This window comes from Aplidium turbinatum, chromosome 16, assembly GCF_918807975.1.
Source record: "Aplidium turbinatum chromosome 16, kaAplTurb1.1, whole genome shotgun sequence".
NCBI classification, from domain to species: Eukaryota; Metazoa; Chordata; class Ascidiacea; order Aplousobranchia; family Polyclinidae; genus Aplidium; species Aplidium turbinatum.
The window spans coordinates 7,437,085-7,459,709 of NC_137487.1; the positions used below are offsets into that span (position 1 = coordinate 7,437,085).

General features: G+C 37.6%; 1 protein-coding gene across 1 annotated transcript; it reads left to right on the plus strand.

The window, feature by feature from the left end:
- The first annotated feature begins 1,045 nt into the window (after positions 1-1,045).
- On the plus strand, positions 1,046-20,810 carry LOC145785504 (E3 ubiquitin-protein ligase TRAF7-like). The gene is made up of 19 exons (XM_082597155.1): positions 1,046-1,100; positions 1,417-1,455; positions 3,798-3,916; positions 5,427-5,478; positions 6,091-6,173; positions 7,858-8,001; positions 8,410-8,571; positions 8,876-9,021; positions 12,319-12,453; positions 12,970-13,122; positions 13,846-13,910; positions 14,365-14,487; positions 14,784-14,905; positions 15,191-15,313; positions 15,949-16,065; positions 16,620-16,742; positions 17,880-17,999; positions 18,938-19,069; positions 19,439-20,810. The coding sequence occupies exons 2-19, from the start codon at positions 1,443-1,445 to the stop codon at positions 19,568-19,570; spliced, it is 2,064 nt and encodes a 687-aa protein (XP_082453281.1). The 5' UTR covers positions 1,046-1,100; positions 1,417-1,442; the 3' UTR covers positions 19,571-20,810.
- The last annotated feature ends 1,815 nt before the right edge of the window (positions 20,811-22,625 follow it).

Consider the following 22,625-nt stretch of genomic DNA (forward strand, 5'->3'; position numbering starts at 1 on the left):
TAGGCTATAGCCTACACAAAATGTTTAGAAAACAAATAGCCTACAAGCCGTCGCTGAAACGTCACCAAGCAATATAATCCCGTTGAAAATATAGCCTAAGCAAGAAAACTCAAACTGTCAAAAAAGAGGACATTTGAGAATTTTTTAGTGTCCTCGCAGGACAGTTCATTTTGCTTGAAAAAAGAGGAGAAATCTTCTTAAAAAAGAACGTATGGTAGCCCTAATATTGAGACACCAGCTCATACACAGCCGTCGTCACGACGACAACACCCCTGGGCAAGATGGTGGCGAGGGCCGAGGGGTGACCAGGATGCGCAGTTTTCAGTGCTACACGTATTGATTTATTGTAAATCCAAGTGTGGAGGCGAAGATATAACTCAGAAAGCATGATGTCAAATAGGAAGAATCCAGAAAGGAACATTGATTGGAAAACACAAGAAATAAAACGCCGACAGCCCTGAAACCAGAAATTAACAATCCCAACAACGCTATAGCGTACTACACTACATTACTACTGAGTTGCAGCTATAAGTAATAACCCTAGTTTTGATTGAAAATGCATCACTGAGAGCGTTGCAATCACTATAGCCAGGGGCGCCGGAAGCGGGGGGAGGGGTGGCGGATGCTCCCCTTCCCCTCAATTTTTCTGTGGATGGAGGGGCAGGGGGGCAATGGTGCCCTTTTAAGGTCATGTAAGCTACTGCACATTTTGCAATATAACCATTTCTGCTATTCGCTTTTAGCCTAATTATAATCTTTCATTTTTGCCTCAAAATAATATTCATGGCACAAAATTTTGCAACACAACACAGTCGGTTCATCATTACAACATAGCATGATGCCTTTCTTATCTGCGTAACTGCAGCTCAGAGACCTGCATAACTGCAGACGTAAAAATCACGCTGATGAGTGGTGAAAACTTTTTTCACTTGTGACTTTGCAGAAAACCACCACTTTCTGTCGACTTGCGCATTTTGGGCTTGGTTTTTCAGATTAAATTACTTGATTTTAAAAAGTAATCTGGCAACGCTGGTGTTGTGCCTTGGTCAAAAATCAAAATAGTTTGGAAACGAAATTGGAAACAAGTGGAATAATTTTCGGTATTGTTTATTTATGTCTTCGGGTAGCAGCTGATTTTGGTGAATTTTTGGTATTTGTTGCCATGCTTGTTGTGCAAAGTATGTGTGTTGGGTAATTTTGCCAACAAAACAAATAAACTGAACTGGCCATGATTCATGTGAAGTTTTCAAGTCATGATCAGTTTTTTCACTTCTTTCCAGAAAATTGGTCTTTGGATTGAGAATTTCATTTCTAGTCTACTTTAGGTCAAATTTTAAATTAGATTTAAGGAATTGCATTTGAGGGAACACTGCTCATAGTAACTGGTTGTTAAATTTTTCTTCTGCTGCTTTTCAGATCAAATCAGATTGTTCATTTATAATATGGATTATACCGGTAATAATGATTAGCCTATACAATAAATACTATTAATATTATAAAAAGTGCTAAATATCAAGCAAAAAGCCAAGCAGAGTGAATTAAATCAAATATAGTTTTTACTCTCTAAACCCTTTGGTGCTTTAACTTAAGGACCTTCTGATGATTCCCTTTTTAAGATGAAACAGGCTGTCAAGGGTTTAGAGAGTAATACGTAACTACATTATTATATGATTCATTAATGATTATATATAATACCGTAATAATTTCATCATCATCATAATCCATCGTCGGTTTGTTCCCCACTAGTGGGGGTGGCCGATTGTTTCCGCGCAGCAATTGTTTTTATCCCTTTTCTCCATTTCACCCTGTCCCTTGCATCTTCCTCCTTCAGTCCGACTTTTTTAAATTCATCCTTCACTTGTTGTTTCCACGTTCTTCTTGGACGACTGAGTTTCCTCTTCCCATCCACCTTTAGATCTAGTGCCTTTCTAAGAAAATGTCATGAATGTCATGTCATGAATTTATAGAAGAATTTATGAATTTATAGTCATGAATTTATATATATTATAATAATATTATAATACAACTTACCAAAGTCCTTTATATGAAAAAACATAGGCTACTGTACCTGTAGTGTATAGGCCTATACAACACAATTGGGAGCTGGTATACACGTCCCCCCCCCCTGGCAACTCATGACAAAGAGGAATTGACCAAAACATGTGGATTGAAACGTGTGAACACTGAACAGTAAAGCAAAGGTAAAGTAGTTTCACCCTAGGCTATATGTTTGGTTGAGTCCTGTCTTTGTCATGAGTTACCAAGGGGGGTGGGACTTGTATACCAACTCCCACAGTTGAAATTAAATTTGATATAGGCATAGGCGCCTAACCCGTAGGGGTGTGGGGGCCAGGCCCCCACGCATATTTCTGCGTGGGAGCAACTTTTTATGCTGTATTGATACATAAAACAATAGATGAACTAGCGATCGGCAGCAGGAAAACATTTTTTAAATGCAAACCGCAACAGCTTCGTGATAAATGATCACCAGAACGAGTAGCGATGCTACAATCCCACGCCAGACAAAAAATGACTGAATTTGATGCCTGGGACATAGCAAAAATCTACCATTTTGCGTCGATTCAATGTCATCAGATGTTGAATGCACCCAAAAACAACATAATTTGCTACGTAGACGCAGCGTGCGTTTGGCTTAATGCGCTTGCAAACAGAATCGATGTCGTTTTCGAAAGTCCAAACCTCTGCAGTGAATAGTCGCGGCAGTGAATCGCTCGCTGTGAAAATAAACTTGAAGTCTGGGCCCGAGGTAACCACTAACTAACCAACGCAACAAGGGCTGGTACAAATCGCATTGCACACACACGGCATAATCAACGCAACAACGGACTCGAGCAAACTGCATGGCGCACACACGACTGTTGTCATTGAAACCTGATCAAAGGCGGGAATTATTTGTTTCATCTGCCACAGGAAAACGGGCGTTTTACAGCGAATTGAAAGCAGGTCAGTCATAAGTTGCGATATTGTAGTGAAAAGGAAGCAATGTCAAGTCGAAAACTTAATCAAACGTCTCTCCGTAACTATTTTTCAAAAGCTGTTTACCGATGTCAGCAACTTTTAAATTTATTCAAGGTGACGTGCTGTTGAATTGATGCGCTTTGATTGATGTAAACATAAATAATTTTGCTTTCAACAGGTACATTTTCAAGCGTATGATCAAGTTAGTATTTTCAATTCCATTTACACAGTATTATACATTTTAGTAAACCTTTTCGTCTCTTGTTTCATGCTAATAAATCTAGTTCGTTGCTAAACTTTATGTTGTGCTTAGCTTAAAGAGTCACAGTCCATCAACCGCTAGCCAACGCAGACGCATGGCATGTGTTTTGGTCAAGTTTTATTTATAATAATTAACGGTAGGTCGAACGTAGCGATAACTCCGAGTGTGGTAATAAAAGCAATCCTAGTGTGACGACATAATTACGTCATCCATCTGCGTGACATTTTGCTGAATTTAAGTTGCTGCTGATTAAACACGCTTTCGCCCCCACGGCCAAAAAAATAGTTAGGCGCCTATGGATATAGGCCTACTTTAAAATGGCCTGGCTGGAATCTGATACTTTTAATCTTGTAAAATACATTTAATGAAGTTTCTCTATATTGTTGTAACCAGTCGTGTTTTTAATATTGAAAAGCTTATTATGCCATTAAAAGAAGAAAATATGCACAATATATACTAATGCACTTTATGTAAAACACTGCAGGTTGTGTGCAGTGTGCTAGTATAAGTTTTTGTGTCATGTCACGTCAAAGACTTTCCTCTCAATCCTCAACAGGTCGTGGTCATTGTTCATCAACTTCTGCTGAACGTCAATTACTTCCACGATCAAGTGTATCAGTTTCCAGTGCAAGAATTCGTAGCTCAGGGACGAGTCAAAGCAGTCAGCAACAAACAGTAGGTTACCGTACCTTATTTAGTGTTTTATTTTTTGTACTTTTTAAAAACATAATGTCTTGTCAAATGATTTTGAAGTATTAATATTTTAATTTTATATTAAGTTAGTTTTTGAAAAGTCTTTTTTGATGCATTCATAATAATAGTCAATTTATTACATTTTTATAAACAGCCTTATATGAACCATATATAATAATATACATTTTCAAGCAACTAATACTTTTTAAGTAGGAGACAGAAACATGTTCAAATTTTATATTCTCCATAAAAGTTACACTGCCCAATCAGGGGTCGATCTTAACTTTTTTTTTCACTAGCCCACCGGACTAGTTGCTCCCCGTTTTCACTAGCCCGCACGATTTTTCACTAGTTCGACCAGTTTACTGACTTTTCACTTGTCTGATGAAGTATTAAAATAAGTGTTTCGGCTTAGACTGAAACTAACTAAAGTAAAGGCTTTCAGATTTCAGTACGCACAAGAGAGCAACAATACGCACAAAAACACCTTCTCGTACTACAGACGCAAACAATTCAATTTTAAAACATAAAAAATAAATGTGGCATGCGGTGTGTGCTTAATATTTATTTATGTTTTAATATTACATTGTGTGCATCTGTAGTACGAGATGACATGCCACTTGCCAGGGTGGTACAATACATAATATTCGTTCACTGTCAAAAGAAGTGGACTATTGGATTTGGATGGATTGCGTTTGGTTAGGCCTCTATCGTCAGATCTGTCTGGCTTGTTGGGTCAGCATAACTCTTTAAGTCACGGAGGCACAGTGGCACATGCGTTAGACAACTACCCAGCTAACACTAAGCATTAGACACTTTGTAGTAACGTTGAAACAGCATTTGATCACTATAATATCAACAACAAAAACGTTAATTTGTTTCGCTAACTGCTGCTTGCTGGGATGCTGGCTTCTTAGTGCTGGAGTGCTCACTACTACCACGTGTTGTGTCTAGCAAAGTTGCGAGAAAAAAGTAGTCCTGTACTCAATTGACCGACTTTGCAGCCTTCTTTGTTTGCAGTATTGCAGAGTGACGTCGCCAATCACCATTTTGTAAACGAAAACTTTTCACCGGCGAATATTTTCACTAGCCAATCGGACTAGTACTGCAACCTTTCTACTAGTCCGCACAAATTTTCACTAGCCATTGGCTAGCGGACTGGCGTTAAGATCGAACCCTGCCAATTGTACACTTTGGACTATCATGGTGCCTGATCCATGAAAAATCATATCATTCCTTGTTGGTTCCAGACTATGTACGTGCAAGCTTTAGCATTTCTTAGATTCATTGTGAACTTAACCAGGATATTGCTGTAAGTTGCAACAAGACTATGAAGGCAAGAGTCAGAAGGATTTCAGAATTTTGAACGTCAATTTTGAAGAATTGCATACTTAGAAGTATGGTCAGACTGACTCATGACTTGATAACTCTAGTTCTAAGACTAGCTTAATTTCAAAGTCCTGCATACCTAAACTAATTAATTGTATTTCAGCCTTTATTGGATTCACCATTTGGTCCGTCATTTGCTTCTCCTTTGTCTGCAGGTTTGTTTGTATTCATTGTTTACTTTCAACACGTTAATTGACGAACATCATCATTTAAAAGAACTAGAATGTTTAGTATTGTAAAACTGAAAGGCAAAACGTGATTACAATCACAAATGATTTTACACAAATCAAAAAAACTAGTAGGTCCACTGTCTTAATTGCATGCCCAATGCCCATGTTTTGGAATTTTAAAGACTTTTTGTGCTATTGTTTGTTTCTTTTAGAAGTGCGTCTTGATGAAGTATGTAACTATTAATTGTTTAATGGTTTTTTCATGTTTCTAAGTGTTTTACTATTGTTATTACATCTCTGATTATGCAGCTTATTAAGTATATTCCGCACTAATTTGCGATTGATGTATTTTTTTACAATAACCTGTCTTCAAATTCAAGATTTTAAATTCCGTTCACATTCTAGCTGTTATCTTGTGTATATATCTTTGTTAAATTTATGACAGCATATGGTACAAAAATATGTTTATTTGTTTTCTAAATCCTTTTTTGAAAAGTGGAAGTCATGTTTCTGTTCAATTTTAAGTCTGATTGTTATCAGTTATTTTTTTATAGAACTCTAGTTTGTTTCATTGCATCATTGTTATGTAATATACAGATGACAATGATATTGAATATGATGAACTCCAACGACCTACTTCTTTGCCAGGCTTCAAGTCATTCAGTGACAGTAGAGAAGATGTAAGATTTGTTTTTCATAATCAGATGTTGTAGAGAGAAAAAGATATATAAGCTAATTGATATTTTGTCGTGTATACTTTATCACCTTTAAGTAAATTCTTTGTAAAAATATTGTCCTTATTGAATTAAAACATCTTTTTAGCTTAAATAAGCAATGAGTATCATAATTATATCCTTGGAATCAATGTGCATTTATTCAATGCAGTTTTCAAATTTTCTGAAAATAAACAGACATAACTCAGCAACAACATTGCAATTAACATTATGAAAAAAAAACAATGAGCGAAGGTTTTCGGCTAGTCATACAGCTCTTTTCAAGCCTATGTATAAGAAAAATATTTAAAAAAAAACACTTAATCATACAGTATCACAGCAAAACATATGGTCAAATCTAAACATTTGAGAAACTGCTTAACTTGCTCACACAAATGATAACTAAAAAATTCCGCAGCTCAACGGGTCAAGTATTTGAGAGGTAAAATTAATTATTCAGAGAAGGACAAGCAGATTATACAAGATGGACAGACGTATTGGAAACCGAATTCAAAAACCCTTTTAAGATGCCTATTGAAAAACCAAGTCAGATAATAATTAGCACCAAAGTACCGGTATGGTGCTAAATGTTCGCTTATTTTTTTGTACTGTTAAATGTAGTGTTGTGGCTGTGTTCTGTCTGTTTATCGTATAAAAAATACTTCTCTACCCAAATTGTATTTCTGAAATTAAGTTGCAAAATTATGTATGACTTGATAATTTTGCATAAGTACCGGTGTCCGGTATTGATTGATACTACTGTACTACACTGTTTACTTCGGGATTGTATATCATGGGGATGCGCAAATACATCCGCTTTTGGCTCATCTGCAACACTAGAATTGTTATCATACGTTTTTTTCTAATTTACATAATATTGTGCTGTTTATCAGGGCTGTGGAGTCGGGATCGGTGGGATTTTGGTGTGTGCGGTGTCCAAATTTTTATTTGCAATACACTTTTTCAATTGATTTTTATTTTCTGTATTGCGCTCCAAACCTTTACCAAAAAATAGAAGTTTGTTGGTTTTTGTCAGTTGTAAAACCCGCCGTTTCAACTTTGATTACAAAGTTAATGATTTTAGTTTTTAAAAAAATGAAAAAGGACAAAATTTCAGAAAAATCTGGCAACACTGAAGTCGGAGTAGGCCCGTTATAAATCAAAGAGTCGGAGTCGCATATTTTTCGCCCGACTCCACAGCCCTGCTTTTTATGGGTTATAGTAAGAGGAATAAAGCTGGTTTTAAAATAATTTAAGGTTTCTAGTTGAAAGCAAGCCAGCAGCAAAGCGTAAAAAACGTCAAATTGGCAATTGACCCTTCTAATGTTGACTGAACAGCGGAGTTACACGTCCCGTAATGTACTGTCCCTATGTTGTTTACTCTACACTTTGTAAAACATATTCAATAAATCTTTTGTGCAATTTCACTCCAGCTATTGTCAGGGATTGGCTATTGTGCACAATAAGGTGGCTCTGGGATAGTTTACCAACCATCATGTGATGCAACAGCAATAATCCATGATTTTTTTTTCAATAACTGAAAATTTGCTTTAGCTTTAGATAGTGTAGAATTGCGCTTTATATAGTTTATGTTTTTGTAGTACGGTACATGCCCTTCTTAAAGTCAAGTAACATTTAACCTACTGTTTAGTTACGAAGCAGCAGTGCTCACAGCAGTTTGCCTCGAAGTTTAGCACACAGTGATTCATTTTCACTTTTTCGATCAATGTCAGGAAATTCGTCCACATCAACGTTATCTCAAAACTCGTATCGGTCTCCAGCAATTGAGGATGGCGTAAGATATTATTTTTATTGTACCGTATCTTTAATCTACTGTATGATTTCATCTCAAAGTTGTATTTTTATATTGCAATAATTCCAAAGAAAAGTACAGTCGCCAGTTCAGTGACTGTGGTTCTTTTTGTTAAAGCAGAAGTGACAAATGTATTTTTGGCTGTTTATGTATTTAGTTAGTATTTTTGACTACTGTTGATATATAATGTGTGAAGTCATGAAAGACAATAAAATTTTTTCGCATGCAAAGCTGCCGTAACGCATTAAAAGTGTTTACTATTTTTAACTTTGTTTATTCAAATGTTACTTTGTATCTTAAAAACTGTCTCAGTTTTTAAATTTCTTAGAATCGTTCGTTAAGTAACAAATTTTCTGAATGGCTGAAGTAATAAATTACAATTTTGCTTAGGCGCCGCTCGTATTTGTGGAAGTTCCGTCCGTACAGCTGCTGTGCAAAATATGTCAATATGTATATAAAAGTCCTGTTATAATGTCATGCGGCCACTCATTTTGCAAGAGCTGCTCTTTATCTGTTGATGCCTGTCCAGTGGATAACAAGAAAATGTCATCGGTACGTATCAGTCACTCCATTTGAACAGGTCATTTTAATGTGGTTTACAGTAGTGACTGTGTGGAATCCTTTGTTAAATATTTATGTTGGAGTCAGATTTTGAAGTCTTAGAGCATGTAAGTTTTTTGGCAAAGTAATATTTGTATTTGCTTCAATGCTCCATCCATTGCACACCAAAGTGATAACTCTGGAATGTTGTTATCTGAACTTGAAGGATATTATCACTGGTTTGGTTGTTCAGTACCAGACGTCGAATCAATGTAAAAAGGACTGATTTATTGACTCGCTTTTTCTGCTTATTCAGATTGTCGCCAACTTGGCTGTCAGTGAGCAGGTTGGCGCTTTGTTCATTCACTGCAGATACGGATGCCGGCTGAACCAGGAAAAACCTGGCGAACATGAAGTCAATCCTGCCGGTTGTCCATTTACAATTAAACTCAGCGAAAGAAAGTAAGTCTCTGTTTTATATCTAATAACTTTTCCACTAATTGTCTTGGATTTTAACATTCTTTTAAATTTTTGCAATTGCGAGTTGTTGATGCTGTATTGTATTCATGACAATGGAGTAAACTATTGGATTAATCTTTTATTGTAAGATTTTATTCTGTCAATACTGTTTCAATCAATCAAGTTTATTTTAGCATAGCTCCACATTCGTTTCAATGTACAGCTAACAGAAAATTTAATATATTACTTTTATTGGTATGGAAGCTGAAAAAAACATGCGCTTATCTTAGTCAAAGTGCCCCCACAAGCGCCATGCGTTGTTTCTAGGACATGCTTGTGTGGCAAATCCCGACTGGTTTCTGCAAACCCTTCTCTAGGGTGTGACAGCCGCCCCATGATTTTTAAAACTTGGTTTCACAGAGCCTACCTTTTTTTTGGTGGTGAGGTTTTACCTGTATAAGATTCCTGTAAAGTTTCAAAAAAATTGGTCAAGGTTTAGAGGTGGCCCGTGGCCACTAAAGTTTTTGGGGGTGCGGGATGCATTTTTAGGGGCGTTTTTGCTATATCTCAGCTCGTAGACATGATAGAAGGTCATGCTATAGCTCAATCGATGCAGTATAGGCAAGTTTATATCAAACTTGTGAACAAATGTTCAGTCTAAAATGTTTAGTTTTTGAGTTATTTGAGAAAAACCTGTTTTTTGCATATTTGTGAGAAAAATGTTCTTAGCACGTTTTCTTCTTGGGTTAAAACACATGGAAAATCAATGAAATGATGAATTCACATGTTTAGTTAATGTTAAACAAAATCACAAAATACATTTGATAGCAAGGAACAGCGATGATAAAAATCACAATGTAAGAAACCAACACCGAGATGGATGTAAGTATTGTTTACGCTGATTGGGCATAGAATTTCTGCTGTTCTCAACTACTTGAAGAATATTTTGAAATGAAACTTCTGTCTTAGTAGCGTCTATAAAGTCTTGGCACAGTTTGACACCCCTTTCTGCTGCATCATTAACAACACAAAGATTTGAAACCCGTTTCTTTGCTTCACAGTAGCTGCCGTTCTGGCACCAATCGACAACACCAACACTTAAAAAGGTTGTGTCAATCCTCAAGATTCTGAAGAAGCTCTAAGATTCTTCTCCAACAAAGGAGCTCAAGTCATCTGTTGGTTTTGTAGCAACGGAAGGAAAGGAGGGTTTGCCAAAATCACTTCCTTCTCTTTTCAAAGAATGTCCAGGATTTTCAAAGCTTGTCAGCTTTTGAACAATTTTCTGCTTTGTCCCGTCAGACACACTGCTATCGAAAAGGGTAAGGGGGATAAGTTCTTCACTAAGATATCACATGTGCCCCTTTAGAGCTTTAAGAGCTGCTTTGGCCATACTGCTTTCGATTTATTCATACTCGTTGACGTTGATAAGTTCTAGGTGCGTTGCAAGGAGCAGAAGTTGACACAAAAGTGGTTAGCCACCATGGCACATAGGAATATACAACAAGCTGAACAAATTTTTGGATTTTCTTTAGCTGTTGCTTTGAACATATAAAACCTGCAGGAAGATCTCTAGTAATAACTTTAGTGAGAAGAACGATCTTGATGCAGTATAAAATCTTGGCCATCCATCTGGCGTGGTGACAAGCACCCGGATGTAGAAAACCTCCAAAGGTCTCAGCTCCCTCACCAAGATGCAAAAGCACTAGTTTGACTAGCTCCTCATAATCATCCATCACAAATCCCTGTGCTAGGGCTTCATAGCAGATCTTCACAATCATCCCCTTCTTGATCCTCATATCTGCTGGCCATCGCTCTGATGGTAAGATGGACTCGCCTAGTCAAGCCTGAAGACAACATCCAGTTTGGGACACTTCTATCAAAGCTCAATAAAAAACATCAGTGAAGTCCTCCAATTAGGCAGACTGAGATGGCTTGGTCTCGTTGAGCGCAGCTCAAGCTGGATCTCACAGGTCAGCTGTGTTAACATCGCAGCACAGCGGGGTCAAGGTAGACCAAAACTTTCTTGGGAAGAACTTGTAAAACATGACCTTGTAGCCCTGAACATGAACTCTGTCAACCCAATAAATGAGGTGTGGAGAGGAAGACTTTGCTCTCGACAGACAGGCCACACCCTTGACATGAGGATTAATTCATGGCCTGTATAATCAAAATTGGTTGATGATGATGATCTTTAAACTGTGACATAGCATGTAATATAAATTAGCACTTACCACCATAAAAATTGCCTTAACAGTAAACACAATGTTAGTGTTCAGTTTCTATGCTTCTAACAAAACAAAACATGAGGTAACTTAGGTTTAAACTTTGAAGAGTTACAGCTTCTGCACTTCTCCAGGTATTCCTAAGAAGAAAAAAAAGTGAAAATGATAAAATATTCAATTCATATGTAACAATTTTTCACAAAATTTGTGCAAAAAACGGGTTTTTCTTAAATAACTCAAAACTAAACATTTTAGGCAAATAGTTTCTTCACAAGTCTAATACAAATTTGCTTATTCTGCATCGATTGAGCTATAAAACGACCTTCTATCATGTCTAGGAGCCGAGATATAGCAAAAGCACCCCTAAAAATGTCGGCAGCAATGTCGAGTCGGCAGTCGGCAGCAATGGCGAGTGGTTAGCGCGTTGGGCTCACAGTCGAAAGCCTGCATGTTCGACTCCAGTCACCCGCACTTGCTGTTGTTTCTCTAGGCAAGAAACTTTACGATAATTGCCTCTACCCAGTGATCGATTTCGAGTAATGGGTAGTACCAAATTTAAGTCATAAGTAAAGTAGACAACCGGAAACAGACATTGCCGTCGGCTGCAGCGTGGGTCAGGTGTACGTCGGAAGGCGTACACCGATGCATAGCGCTCAAGTCCGCTTTCCCGCAATGCAGGATAAAGATAAACAAACAAACAAACAAAAAATACATCGCTCACCCCCCAAAAACTTTAGTGGCCACGGGCCACCTCTAAACCTTGACCAATTTTTTTGAAACTTTACAGGAATCTTATACAGGTAAAACCTCACCACCAAAAAAAAGGTAGGCAAATTCTAAAAAGGTCCGGGCGGCTGTCACACCCTACCCTTCTCAACTAGGCCTAAGATTTTCATAACCAAAAGCTCTTAGCTTCCCATGTCCTTGTGGAGAATTCCTAGTTTTCGTTGCTTTTCTAGTCTTGTACTGTCTCTTTTTCGTTTCCAAAAGTTCAAATAGTTTTAGTCGACCCAATCCCTTCGCTGTCCAATCATCTGTTTATGACTCAATATTGATTCCGTGTTATTGTGTTGAACAGAAAGCATGAAGACACATGCCAGTATGCACCTGTCACCTGTCCTAACAATCCATCGTGCCCTACCATGCTTAAAATGCATTTGTCTGACCATCTTGAAACCTGCAAAAACATCCAGTGCCACAACCACAAATATGGGTATGTTTTGCACTCAGTTTAGTCTGCATTTGTTGTCACCGTATTTTTTCTTACTGAGATTTAAATGTTTGAAAAAGTAATAAACAATTAACAGAGCAAGAAACGTGTCATTTATACAGCCTCGTACAGCCCAGCCAACAAAATCCGTCCGTCTACAGACGTTGAATCATTGTAAAAAGCAGAGCTATGCAGTCGGACGAAAAATAAACGACTCCGACTCCTCTAACTAGCCGACTCCGGACACTTTAAAATCTCTCCGACTTCACAGCCCTGGTAAAAAGGGCGGGTTTTGCGAGCTGGGAACTTTGTGCATGTGGCAACGCCACGTAGGCTCAGGCGAAGGATTATTTCACAGAAATGCAGTTCTGGTTACTATTAGACGCTGTGCTTAGTGTTACCGTTTATAAGATTACCTTCACTTTATGATATGGCAGATTTTGCAAAGTATTGTCCAGATTAAAACATGGAAGGTCTTTTTTCGAACCGCTTTCATCAAGGTGTGATGGTTCTTCCCAGGTGTACGTTTGTCGGTGACAATGACAGCTTCACTTCGCACTTGCGCGAGTGCAAGTATGAATTTGTTAAGGATTTCCTTCAGTCTACAGAAGACAAAATCAAAAAGCTTCACATGTCTATGAAACACAGAGACGAAGAGAACAAGTTTTTAAGGTGATTGACGTAACACCTTTCACGACTCATGTCTCACTTGTTTTAGTTTAAATGTCTCATTTCAAAAACAATCATAAATGTTTCAATTGCAAGTTATCGTGTCCGAGAGGAAACTTGTTTTTCTTTTAAACAACTTTTCTCCTTTAATTATGAATCTAAGATGCAGAAGAATGAATCGAGGATTCAAAGTGTGTAGTTTTTGTTGTAATCTATAAAACATGAATGTTCGAAATTTGCTCTCCGTTTATGTTTAGCACACTTAACATTTGAAAGAACGTTTTTCTTGCTATTCTCTGATAGTGACGCATAACGTTTGGGTTCGTAATGAGTTCTTTACGAAATTGCACCATGCAACAAAGTCGTTTCAACATAAATCAGACTGTTTATACGTTCAAATGTGCTTAGTTTTTTGTCTGGGTTGTCGTGAAATCCAACATCAGTAATAGGCACCCAGACAGGGAAATCCGTCATTTTTCAACGTCTGCAGATGTTAAATCACTGAAAATGACGGGTTTTGATGTCAAGGTAATATTCCGTTTACACTGCAAATGACAATATTGAAAACCTTCTGTCGATGGCGCATTACCCACTCAGCGAAACTTGTCATTTATTCATTATTTCAACGTCTGGTGACGCTGAAACGATGTAAAAACAGCAGCTTTTTGCTAGCTGGGTGGGTATCATAGTAAAATGTGGAGTGACAAAATATAAATTGTCACTTAGGTCAATGTTATCGAAGACGGCCGAACGTGTCGATGAACTCGAAAAGAATATTGAGCTGAAACTGGGTAAGTTCAAATGCAGGCATCACTTTTAAATATTTAAATGGCAACCCGTGTGATTCAATGCTGCACTACACGTTCTGTACATTTGTCTCGTCATAGGAAGAAACCACATCAAGTGCTGGCCCTGTTTGCGATTAATCATTATTTTCTTGAAAAGATCATACTTTTAATTGTGCTTATCGACGCTAATTCAACGTCTCATTACGTCGCTTTGCAAATAAGTGAAATGTCTGTGTATCGGAAACCACGCAAGCCAACAAACGTTCATCACTTACATCAAGAGTGTATTCACTATTCAGTCTGTTGCATTTGCGACTTATTTCATCACTTAGTTTTTTTTCTTTGCCACGATTTGATTTACATACATTGTAGCTGCACAGGAATAGTTAAGTCCGCTGCTGCCCAAACTCGTTCTTTCAATGCTAAAAAACGTGTTTACGATCTTTTGATTGTTCAGATGTTTTGGGAAATAACCAGGCTAAACTGGTCGATGAACTGAGACAGTTTCGCCAAGATACGGCTGTCATCAATAGCCAGCTGCAAGACCTCAATACGAGACTACATATGGGCAATCTTGGCTGTAGGTTCACAAAATGATTTGATTTTTTAAGCGATGTTTTTATTTGATTTTTAGTTTTTGTAACAGTTTGCCTTCATTTTATAACATCGTAGAAGTGCATGATTATTTTTTTTAAATTAAATATCACTTTCAAAGACAAAGCTTATTTTTATTATAAGTTATACTGTTACTACATCTGCAGACTTATAAGCTGTTACCATAAAATGAAAAATATATTATTTGTTTTTGGTATCAGGAGAGCTTGCAATGCAAGGGGGACAAACAAAAAGTTTATAAAATTCAAATTATTTTTTCAGCATATGACCCACAGCAAATATTTAAATGCAAAGGAACCTTTGTGGGCCACACCGGGCCAGTGTGGTGTCTATGTGTTCACGGCGACTTCCTGTTTAGTGGGTCATCTGACAAACAAATCAAGGTAAGGTGTGTGGCCATAATATTACAGGTAGTTTCGTCTGCTTATTGCTTAAAAGTACAATTCAAATTTTAAATTGCACAGTAATGTGTGAAGCATTACACAAGGCAAGAACTTCTAGCAAAGTTTGACATCAATAATGTATCACAAATAACTTTGCAGGGAATTTCCATTTCTATAATTAACTTTCGTTTCTATGCTTCGTATTTTTTAATGTTTTCTGTAAAAGTCATAAATTACTGTACTGGGAGCTGTACAGATATTTGCGTCATATTTATTCTTGTTTAGGTTTGGGATACCGCTACCAACTACAAGTGCCAAAAAACTCTCGAAGGCCATGACAATATTGTACTGGCGTTGGCTGCTTATGGTGATATGCTGTTCAGTGGGTCGGCGGATTGTACCATAAAGGTTAGCAAGCTGGGAATATGTGCTGTGGTATCTCAAGCGAAACATATGTGATTTTTTTCTGAAAAAATATTCAGGAAACCCTTCCATGGATAACTTGAAAGCTTGACTTGAACTTAAGCCTCTGTTGCTCGGCTTTGGGCCCAATTTTTTGCGTTCACGTCAAGTACTAACTCGCGTTACCGTATTTTAATTTAGCATAAGGAAATTCAACTTTTTGTATGTTTACTTCAAATTGCAATAGTGATATATAAACGCTGTGATGTTACTTAGCATCGTATGTCTATATTTGACTCTTGATGCAATAGCGAATAAGCGAAATATCTCCACTAAAGCTTTGAAACCAGTTAGAAGTAGAACCTGTTATCCATAGTTTTATCACACAACAAACTTATTAACCTGCCAATCAATGTCATGGTAGGCTAGACCTATTCAACTGCTACAAAAGTAGTGTGTATTTGATCGATTTTAAAATCTCTCGTTCCTGCTCTCGTTGAGTGTTTGCAATTAAGAAAAGCTCGAATATATCCGTAACTTGAATACTATAGATTGTTCGTCAAAAGTGTTGGAATCCGTCAGTAGTATAATAACGACACCATGAGGTTCCTGCCACTCTCCACTTTTTTATTATCATTCAGGTGTGGAGCATAGACTCTTTGGAAGAAATGTTTTCAATCGCAGCCCATGAAAATCCCGTCTGCACCTTGGTTTACGTTAATAATATGTTGTTTAGCGGGTCTTTAAAGTCAATAAAGGTTAGTCGGGTGTTGTGCAGTGGGTTACTTAGGAATTTCACTATGCGTTGTGTCACAGCAAACCAAATTTCTTTATAAATAAAGTTGTAATGGTTTTTTCGTAAACCGAGAAAGCCTTTTCCGAGACTTATTTTAGCAACTGTCCGCATGAACACACATACAAGAAATACCGGTAATTCTGAAATTTACATTTTTGGCTGGTACGGTCAGTAAAAAAAGAGGCATTTGCTTGTTTCAATTTTTGAGACTTCTATTATCGACACTTGATAATTCGATCCATTGGTCCACATGGCCGAAGGTAAAGTCATTCAGCTTTGAATTTTGATCATATTTTCCACTTTTTTTTGTAATTAAAATTTTTTTTTAATTTTTACGTGCATGATTGATAATGCTCCACCTCTATAACACTTGTCATCCATCACTGACTTAATGTAACACTGTGCTTTCAGAATCTTCTTTGATTATGAACCGCTGAGAAAACGCACCGACTTCTTTGTGCTTACGTCACATACATCGCATGACAAACACTCTCATTTTGATTATTCCTTTACCAGGTGTGGAAAGTGGAGCGAACGGGAATTAAGTTCAAACAGGAGTTGGAAGGACTGAATCACTGGGTGCGAGCTCTGGTAGAGCAGCATAACTTCATATATAGCGGCTCTTACCAGACTATAAAGGCAAGTTTTGCTGTATTAAAGGCATACTAAATGAAATTTTCAAACGGGAATTATGCATTAAAATGCGTAAACTGAACATTCAAGAATACATTTAAAAAAAAATTAACGAAAAAAATTTGTTTTCAATGGCGCTGGCAAGGCCCAAAGTCCAATGTTTCATTTATTTTCATTTTTTTTTCAAAATGACCAAAAAGTGCAAACACAGCTCGAGAATACGTCACAAAAGACAGCAATAACAAAAGCCACGTTACAACATCTGATGTTTTAACATCAGATCTGAGGTTTTGAGCAAACTGTCTGATATTTTGACGTTGAAATCTGATGTTTTGATGTACATACATACATAGCCTACAGTTAAATCGCCGGCAGTAACAACTGTTGCGTGATCAGCTGATTGCTCGTCTTTTGTTACGTAGACTGTACAGTGGCACGCTTCGCTGCTCAGGCCCATTCTGGTTTTGAAAGCTCTGACAAAAGTACGCGCGCAATGATGGTCAGACCGCAATGGGGCAAAATTTTATTGAAAATCGTTTTATGGTAGCAAGTTAAACACAAAGAACGTGGAAAATCGCCAAGTCAGGTTTTTCCTTTAGTACCCCTTTAAATCTTAACCCGGAGTTTCTACTTGTATGATCACTAAACTTAAAATTCGTATGGAAGCATTTCACACGTGACTAGATGGATAATAAATCTGTCTTTACTCGAACGCGGAACAATGACATTTGCTAGTTTCAATGATTTCCTCTGAGCAGAGGATACGTTTGTACGCTGCGCTAATTATAAGTTTAGTTTGCTTTTTATGTGCCAACTCAGCTTCTCATTTCATAAGTTCGATTGATAGGTGTGTTTGCTGTTGATGAAAGCGAAATTGCGTGAGACTACAAGTGTCGAGCTTCTTTCAGTTTTGATTCAGTCTGTGAGCGTTGAGAGCATGACGAAAGCTGTTCTGTAATATTAGTGACTTTTTTTTTTGCTTTTTAAGTTTTAAGACCTACAACATTAAAAATGATACTTTGTCATTTGAATCGCAAGTTGTTTTAATAATTCACCAAATTATGCCAATTTGAAAGAACTCATAAAAATAGTACAACATCTTCTGTTGGTGGTATTTGGATTATGTTAATTATCGTCTACTAGATATGGGACTCTCAAACGTTGGAATGTCTCCACGTTCTTGAGACATCGGGAGGAAGCGTGTATTCCATAGCAGTGACTAACCACCATATTGTGTGCGGCACGTACGAAAACTGCATCCATGTGAGTCTTGGTATAGGCTACAGCACTCAGTTTGTGTCTTTAAGTAAATAGCCTAGGAGCATCCCAGGCAGCAAATCAACCGTTTTTAACAATAGGGCCTACGGTTGATTTGCTGTTTGGGATTTTTCTTTTTAGATTTTCTTTAGATTTTATTATTGCTCAATCTAATTTTACCAACTAAGTTATTCTTCAGCCTTCTTCTCTTGCCATGGTTCCTACATTACGTTTTGACCACAATCATGAGAACAAGTCGGAAGTGGTGTTAGTTTTTACAAATGGAGTGTGGAATATTTCAGATCGGATTTAAATCAGATATAGTTATTACTCTCTAAAACCTCTACAGCCTGTTTCACTCTAAAAGGGGGATCATCAGAAGGTCCTGAAAAATATGCAAAAGCAATAAATCGGTAATACCTGAAAAGATATTAAAGTCACAAAAGCTTCAATTAAGACGTCCAAATGGAAACCAAGCAGATTGATACCAACACCTGTAACGCCACATGTGTTGGTATCAATCTGGTTAGTTTCCATTTGGACGTCTTAATTGAGACTTTTGTGATAACTGGTGGAGGTAGCCCTTTGTAATTCTGATGTTATAATATTTAATATCATTTCAGGTATTACCGATTTATTGCTTTTGCATATTTTTCAGGACCTTTTGTAGAGGTTTAACAGGCTGTAGAGGTTTTTAGCGAGTAATAACTATATTTGATGTTCTTTGCTCTGCTTGGCATTGAGCACTTTTTGTAGTATTAATATTATTTATTGTTTGGTTCAGATCTGATTTATGTTTTCCGAAATCATGAATTGAGAGAACTTGTTCAACCGTGTTGGAAATCCTTAAAAGGCAATATGGCTCTCTGCTTACTCTTCTTGGCTGAAATACAAAGAAATAGTCAATCATTTCTAGTTCGAAAGTGATCGTTGATCTTTTGCAGGTTTGGGATCTTCGGACGCATGAACCTGTGGCCCAACTAACCGGCCATGTCGGGATAGTGTACGCCCTCGCTGTGTTGAGCACGCCAGAGCAAACCAGGGTGTTCAGTGCATCGTATGATCGTTCTCTCAGAGTAAGTTTAAGTAGCCTAAGCAAAAGCGTTACGGGTGGCCGTGGAATTTGTTGCTTTGCTAGATTTGAAAACGAAATTGTGAAGAAAGGGGCGTTCTTCCCGGCTATCAGCACAAGGCTGAGCACTCACTAGTTCTTGCTACAAATCGGCTGCCGAGAAACATATTGAAAACGAAAGTTGCATCGAATGCTCTGAAAATGACAGACCCAGGCGCGTGTGTATTGTTACTTTTACACTTTTCTTTTTTCGTTTAATTTTTTTCTTTCCCTGATTCGAAGTCTCACCATCATGTTGCAGGCTTTGCCTGATAATATTTTTTCAGGGGTCGCAATTGTTATGGCAGCTCCTCATACTGTAGTTTGCTTTCAGGTCTGGAGTATGGAAAACATGATTTGTACTCAGACTCTGATCCGCCATCAGGGAAGTGTTGTAGCTCTCGCTGTGTCCAGAGGAAGAGTCTTTTCTGGAGGAGTAGATTTCACTGTGAAAGTGTGGCAGTAAATCTTCTTTGAAAGATAGCCATTGGTCCACGTGTTTTACACGCACGAGCTCGTGGCGCGTTCGAGTTTAAAAGGGCATGATTGAAGGTTTGCATTTCACTGCACAAAACTTGCTGAGTAAGGCCGACTGAGAAACCAGTCAGTTTGCACTTCAAACAATGTGATCATATGAGATCGAACATTACAAGTGGTAGTAAAAGGCATACCATCTGTTAGCCTGTAGATAAAGGTTGCTCTTGCCTGCAGAACCAATGTAAAAGGGATCAGCTAGAAATTGTCCGAATTGGTGTCATTTTATTCAGCTCACAAGTTGCCATTTTTACACCGTGTTAGCTTCTGGCGTCATTGTAATAATCACGAATTTGCGAGCACTGAAGGTAATGTTACCTTCTAACCAAAAAGGTGTTAACAAAATTATGCAGTAAGTTATCGCAGTAAAGTGTTGAACTTGTGTTTTTGCATTAGAGTAAATTTTAGTTTTGTTGACAAAGCAGTTTTCTCAAATGAGATTGTTTCTTACCTTCGAGTTCTTCAACCATATCGTTTCTTTTGCTGACGAATATTGATGGGGTGAAAGATATGGCTGCACTGCTTTCTATGCTCTCACATACAGCTTTATGTAGGCCTACAATCCTACATGCATAAGCCGCTATTTTGTTTGTGTTTTGTTAAAAGTGTTGAATCGATTGTTGTTGTTTTTTTTTAAGAAATTCACTTTGGATTTTTCCACATCTATGAAATCACTAACGGTTTCATAGATAAATGCTGCATACGTAACCGACGTACTATAGGTTATGACAATTCTGCCAAATACAAGGTGTATTATTGAGTAGGCTACATAACCTACAATAGCGGTAAGTTTTTATAACTCAATGTTTGAGCAGTGTTTCTGAAACGCGTCAATTTTTTTTAGAAAAGTGAGCTTGCTTGTTTTAATCTAATTGTTTTCGTTGTAGCGACTTATCAACCTTTTTGAGTTGTGTTACTTATATTCTCTGGTCAGTGTCAGGATGGCTTGTTCCTGGACCTGCAATGAACAAGACCAACTACGATGTTGTTGGTTCCCAGCAGTGCTGCTTGACCAGTCAAACTTTTGAAGTTATTCCTTTACCACTTTTCAATTCAATCATGTTCCTACTATAATGATGATTTTTTTTATAAATCAGTATCGATCGCGTTAATATTTGAAATTGTTCTGATAACACAGCTTTTACTACTTTTAAATGTTGCGTTTTATTCTCGTAGCGTAATTTCTTGATTGCTACTAAACTGTTGTCTTCCAAATGCTTTGCTCTGCTAAATGAAGACTTGTGCTATTCAGGTAAATATCTAAGTTACACGAGAACGCCTTGTGCAACTGAGGATACAAAAAGATCAAAACTTATCTTTGTGGCCTCAGATGACTTTGTGGGGGAGGGTGATTAATCCATGCAAGAGTGGGCGCACCCGAAGTTTGGGGTTGCTCAGCAAGGCAAGTGGACCCTTGTATTCTGTCAGGAGTAACTTAGGTTAGGTTTGTTTCGTGCCACACTTTGCCGAACCATCCCAGATAGTAAAATCCGTCATTTCTACATGTCTGCAGACGTTGAATCAATGTAAAATGACGGCTTTTTGCTGTCTGGGATGGAATGTGTCGAAATATATTTTAGTTGAGCTCCTTGGAATACTTTACGGTATTACATATTTCCTTACAAGTTGTATTTAAAACTTCGTTGACAAAGAAGACTTTCTCCAACTAAAACTCAGCCTTGCCACAGACCAATGCTGAAAGCCACGAGAAACTTGTATTTTCATGTTGCAACCATGGTAGCAAATATTGCACGCTGTCCATTATGGATAGGTATAAGCACTGTTAAGCAGGCGGAGGGCTTCAATGGGATGCATCATGTCAATACCGTTCTCCAGCTGTCAAGTGTCTAAACACAGATATTGAAATTTAGTACATTGCGCCACCAATTATTTTGTGAAATATTGACAATAAGGTGGGAATTCCGGCAACATATTACAAATTCCAAGGCCGAAATTGTAACCAAGGGAAGTAAAAAGAATGAAATAGCATGCACCATTAGACTATTTAAAAGTATGCAAACTGCCCGCTCCAAAAGTTGTTGCACAGTATTAAAGTGTTACTCTGTTAAAATTTATAAATTGAATCAAATGCATGCCTCCACCTGATGAAGGGTTTCACCGCAGTGGCAGACATCTGTTCCAGTGGCAAATGGTGGCCAAATTTTTGGGTGTTTACATTTTTTTAGCAGGGTTCAAACTTTAGCGCATGACTTTGTGCAGAAGCTTCAAGATCAAGCAGCGCTGGTTCTACTCTTGAGGTGAGTGCTTGAGCAACGCATTCTAAGGACTGCTCTCTATTTGGCGGGACCTAATGGATAAAGTAATTCCCTGGCAACAACAATCAGAAACTTTCTCGGTGACTGGCTCTATGTCACAAGCATCTACAAGTATGCAGAACTACCAGGAATAACCTATCAAGGCTTTGTCAGTCCAAGGATATAGACTCAAAACCAAACAGACTAGGTTTGCTCAATTGCTGAACAGATCATATCAAACTGACAATGTGATATGATATAAAGCAGGAATCTCAAATTGCTCTAGGGACCCAATGAATACCACATGTTTGAAACTCTTGATAAAGAGTCAGTGTGCAAATCCAGCATGTGTTTGAAATCTTATAGAAAAGGTCAACACCAAAAAGTAGTCATGGCACGCCGCTGTTCTATTCTATGAGTGATTGAACAAGTTAAAGCAGATTGGACCAAACAAAGTTCATAGTTTGGCCGGAGGATGTTCCATCACTAAAAATATGCAGAAACAAGAAGTAAAAGGTGAAACTGAAAAGATCAGAGTAAAAAAGGAGAATAATTAAAATGAAGTAAAGGCAATTGCTGCAAGGAAAAAATCGGCTGCTACTGAGAATGCATGGTGCTAAAGTAAATGTGTATCGAAATTAAACTTCAATTTTCTGGTTTCATTGATAAATTACTCAAAAGTCAAAATGCATCATTCTCAGAAGAAATGTTTATTTGCCATTCCCTTTCATT

Coding starts and splice junctions, on each gene's coding strand:
- LOC145785504 (XM_082597155.1), top strand. Junction 8,572..8,875: donor ATAACAAGAAAATGTCATCG/GTACGTATCAGT, acceptor CTGCTTATTCAG/ATTGTCGCCAACTTGGCTGT. Junction 15,314..15,948: donor CGGCGGATTGTACCATAAAG/GTTAGCAAGCTG, acceptor ATTATCATTCAG/GTGTGGAGCATAGACTCTTT.